Below are 4,732 nucleotides of genomic sequence, written 5' to 3'. Positions count from 1 at the left end.
TAGTAAATATAGTAATTGATTTGATTGATAGATTATAGTTTATTTGATTTAATGGATTGAATTTTATATAAAAATATAAAATTATCATTTTATCCTTTTAATAATAAATAAAATATGAATAATATTATTTATAAAAGGGTAATTTAGTAATTTAAATTCGATGATTTGATTGATGTAAGATAAATAATTAATGATTTGATTGATGTAAAATAAATAAGGATAAATAATATGGCGAGAAAAACGTAAAATTAGATAAGATAAACTATACATTGATTAATAAAAATCCAACCAAACGGAGCCTAATAATATTTCAAATTGATTCAAGACATCAAGTAGAATCAAAATGGTTAGAGTAACCTTGTTTTGAAGCTTCAAGCCAAATATTCCAACCCCGGAATAATACTGTTATGATTCTAAACACGTAGAGCTACTCCATTTCATCCAAGTGTCCTTTGTATTTCAACAGGTGAGAAAGCATGGCTACAACTCTGGAACCTACAAGAAAACCAATTATTGTACCATCAGCAAAAAGTTAAGTAACAAAGAAACAAAGAATGCTATGTACATGGATAAATATTGAAAATGCAGACATGTTAGGACGAAAATATATGAATTCGGGCTAAAAGATAGGGTCCCCCGGGTCTTAACTAGAATTCAAGATTAGCCGCAGTTATTCAATGTCCACACGGTCCACATAGAAGGACGACGGTCACAAACTATGCGGTGCAGAGAACAGAATAGGTCTAGATTCAACTGCTGTGAAATAATTTCATCCAATACAGATGACACAGGGATAGGTGTGGTCTGACTTGAAAAATATCAACATATTTGATAGAAAAGTTGTACCTTAGGAGCAATTAACCATTTGCGATTGATCCATTCCTGATGCATCCGCAGATCAGAGTGCTCGAAAGTTAGTATCTCATCAGCAGCCTTAAAGAATACAGAATACTTATCATTTTTTCGAACTTTGGAAACCACACCTACCCACCAAACACCATCATACAGAGCATCAACTTGTTCACGAACTTCAAAACGGTCAACTATTCCGATATCGGGTGGGTATGGCCTTAACTGCCGACTATCCACCTCTTCTCTTAGGAGCTTTGTATCATCCTTGTCATCATATATGGTTTGATACTCAATCAAATACTTTTCATTATTCATGTTTTTTACCACTGTTGCAGAAAACCAAGCACCTTCAAAACCTTCATCATAGCTATGGACTTCAACAAGTGTTCCGGGGCTGAAATTTCGTTCGAAATTTTCAGCTGGCAAAGAATCATTCTGCATCTAAAGGTCGAGACATAAACTTAAGTACCAGGTCTTTCTCAAAAGAAAGAAAGCTAAACAATAATTGATTTTGAGAGTAACAAAGAGGATGAAGTCCTAAAATAAATTCTCTTTATCATGATTAAAAAGAAACGGGTAAAGCAAACAGTTTCTGATTGCATCGAATGTCAAGTGTCAAAAGCTATAACGCTTTAAGGTAGTGTTTGGGAGAGCTTCTTGGAAGCAATTTTAAGTTTTTCCTTAACAAAATTTCAAAATTTTGTTAAGGAAAAACTTAAAATTGCTTCCAAAAAGCTCTCCCAAACACTACCTAAAACTCACCACTTAAGCAATCTCCGAAAATTTTACTAGTGAAAGAAGAAGATGAAAATATGGGCATAACACTAAATAATATTCCATACATAACGAGCTCTTAACATGGTAGTTAAAAAATAACATTAGTCAAACTTCTTAAAAACAAAAATTTACATTCCCAAATCTATTTGAATTCAATGAAATGCACTTGGGGAGGGCTTATTTTTAAAAAAAGATGTATGACCAAGTTATTCCCCAAAAACTCCTGCTCTCTTAACTCGTGCATATTTGCAGCCATATCTCTACTTTGAACTTATATTGCTTCGTTATTTTTATGTTAGTTTGTTTATACTTTATGAAATGCAAGAACAAGTGGGACACAAAGAAATCCTGTACTGAAATGGAAAAAAAAGGAAAAACATATACTCGGAGGCACCTTGAAACGATAATTCTGAAAATGGACTAATCAACCATCTATGCGGATATTTTTTTTTATTAGTATTGGACTAATAATAGTAAGTTAGTAAGTTGGAGGAAAAGGCATTCTTGCGTAGAAGCCCTCAATAGATGGCTTTACTTACATTCCTTGCAATACCAATATACAATGCACAAACATTGACTCACTCAATAATATAGGTTGCCATCCAGCAAGTTTGGCTTCTGACGTGTAGAAAATTTCAGCACAAGATTCTACTAGTAAAAAGCAATATGAAAAAATACATTTGAATCTTTGATCGTAACTCCCATTCAAGATTCTACTGGACACTGCAAATTGCAAGGTGCTGGATGTTGCCTTCACAAGATATATGCTGGTCAAGTTAATAAATTTGTCACTTTTGATAGCAGAAAGATCCCTCGACTTGCTAGAGACAGTGTTGGGCCTAACAGATTCATGCAACAGGGTTCATGCAAGATGGACAAAACGGGTTTTACTCAGAAACAAGTCCAACTGATGGAGAAGATGTTCCGGCAAAAGGAGCATTCAGTGCCTAATAAGAGACCTTTCCAGGGGAGAAGTCACTGAGACCAGAATAAGAAAGTGAGTGTAAAATTGTCTAGGATAATGTATATGATTGTTTTATCTTTAGTTTACGGAAGTTAAAGTGCCTTACAAGTATTCAAACTGAGGATGAATAGTACTTAATAATTCTCCGTTGACTTATTTCTGTTTATATCACATTTTATTATCCTCAATTATAACAGATACATACTCGAACCCAAATTCATTTCCTTCAATTACAGTTGTTCTCTCTTCAGCTTAAATTGAAAGCCCCAATCACATTCTAGACACAAAAATGCCCATCATAAAATCTCAAAAGTTAAAAATATACAAGTGAAAGATGTTCAAAAGGTGAAAAATTCCAAATGCGACCTCGCTGGAAAGAAGCTCCAATAGTGATATATTGGCTGGTGAGGATTTTTGGTAGTTGTTTGCATCCAGTCAAACAACCAGTTGGAACCACGGTTGCACTTTCTCGAACAGTGTTAGCCAAGTGAAACAAATATGGGTACAATGGCCAGAACGTCCGTGATAAACGACTGATTGGGAGTGTTCTGGCACATTCCATTGTCCCTATTCCACGTTCAACCTTGCGGGTAAAGTGGTATCAAAGGGGGTGGAATCCATGCATATCAGGTTGCCTTAAAACCGAAAATTGTAATATATTGATAGTAAGATCAGTTCTTGGCATATTACAGAAATCAGGTAATATTTTGCATGACCACTAGTTTGTTGTAAGGCTACATTTTACACCTATATAATCGCAGCATTTCGGGGAATGAATATCAAATCACTTCTCTTTTCCCAAGTTCCTCCTCTCCTCTCAGTTTCAACTCCATTCCTTCCCCTTTTGTCCGTTTTCCGATCCCCAATCCTTCCACCCAACCTTTTACACTTTAAAATTTCTGGAGTTCAGCACTCACTCTATCAGTACCCCATTCGGATCAAATCATAATAAGCAAACAAAATCTGAAGACTGCAAATTTAAAAGCAAACGTACCCGATTACACCGCGGTGGCTGATCATCACCGGCTTGTTCCAGAGGCGGAACCCACTTCCCGTACACCCACTCGCGGTGCAGCCTCATCTCGCGTGCCCTGAAATGCAACTGTTCCTTGGTGCTCCGGAAAAAAACCGCATATTTGTCATCCCCCGACAATTCCGTGACAATCCCCTCCCACCACCCTTCGTTATACCATGCATCCACCTCTTCGCTGAACTTGTATTTAAGGCGTTTCTCCGGCGGCGGCGCCGGCCTGAGCTGCACCAGCTCCACCTCCTCCCTCAGCCGTTTCGCGCTGGATTCGCTCTTCATCAAAGTCTTGTACTCCACCAGCACTTTCTTGCCCTTGTCATTTTCCGGCGGCTTCAAAACAGTGCCCGCGTACCAAGAGCCACGAAATCCGACGTCGTTGCTGCTGATCTCGATTTCAGCGCCTTTCTTGAAATAGCGGCAGATGATATCGCTGGACATATGGGTGTCGATTTTCTTCAAAGGGAGATGAAACGATATTTGGCGGGGCAGATGTATATAGCTTGTGTTTATGTATATGTCGGGAATTCGAAATTTTGTACGGTTCCCTACAAGGAAAACAGAAGAGCCTTCGCGGTGGAAAGGGAACTTTTAGAATTGTGAAGATTTGGAGTGTATACCTTGGGGAGGGTGGTCAAAACTCAAAATAGCAAGCAATGGTGATGATGCGGAAAACCTAATCATCACAATCAAATATGAGGAGCAAAAACTACAGCCGTCAAAACGGATCGGCCGTCGACCAACCCGTGCGGGTTGAGTTGAGGTGTTATTGGTTCGTTTGTAGGCGGGGCTAAACGGGCCTATTCAAACGGGCTGCAAGTTTGAGCCATTTAAGCAATAATCATCGTATCACTTATAATATTTTAAAATCCTTAATTAAGCTATTACATAGTCATAGGGATCCAATGATATATTTGTGTTTGTCATCAATCCGCTGATGGCGACTGTCTCAAAACTTAGGCATTGCTCCGCTATTATCCCCGCAGTGCTCCGCCACTCCCAGACCTCTAATAGGACGTCTAGAAAGCCCTAAAACCGAGCTAGAATGAGAGAGGAAAAGAAATGGTGCGAGTGAAATGGGTAGCTCGCGGATCCTATTGATCGCTTAAATC

At 38.2% G+C, this 4,732-nt stretch overlaps 1 protein-coding gene across 2 annotated transcripts; it reads right to left on the bottom strand.

Moving 5' to 3' along the window:
- Positions 1-234: 234 nt before the first annotated feature.
- LOC140864071 (protein AGENET DOMAIN (AGD)-CONTAINING P1) lies at positions 235-4,436 on the bottom strand. 2 transcript variants are annotated; one of them, XM_073267980.1, is made up of 3 exons: positions 3,588-4,436; positions 847-1,287; positions 235-495 (listed from the first exon to the last, which is right to left on the bottom strand). In XM_073267980.1, the coding sequence occupies exons 1-3, from the start codon at positions 4,059-4,061 to the stop codon at positions 481-483; spliced, it is 930 nt and encodes a 309-aa protein (XP_073124081.1). In that variant the 5' UTR covers positions 4,062-4,436; the 3' UTR covers positions 235-480. The 2 variants fall into 2 exon arrangements, with proteins under 2 accessions (XP_073124081.1, XP_073124080.1); XM_073267979.1 differs by having other exon boundaries at positions 847-1,293; positions 3,588-4,433.
- Positions 4,437-4,732: the final 296 nt, after the last annotated feature.

Source organism: Henckelia pumila, chromosome 4 (assembly GCF_033568475.1).
Source record: "Henckelia pumila isolate YLH828 chromosome 4, ASM3356847v2, whole genome shotgun sequence".
Taxonomy (NCBI): domain Eukaryota; kingdom Viridiplantae; phylum Streptophyta; class Magnoliopsida; order Lamiales; family Gesneriaceae; genus Henckelia; species Henckelia pumila.
This window is presented reverse-complemented; position numbering and strand designations above follow the sequence as displayed.

What these genes read in the sequence shown, in the direction of transcription:
- LOC140864071 (XM_073267979.1), bottom strand. Translation starts at nt 4,061, where the DNA reads ATGTCCAGCGATATCATCTGCCGCTATTTCAAGAAAGGCGCTGAAATC. An exon ending in AGCCACCGCGGTGTAATCGG is followed by an intron (nt 1,294 to 3,587) that starts GTACGTTTGCTT and finishes CTCGACCTTTAG; the next exon opens with ATGCAGAATGATTCTTTGCC.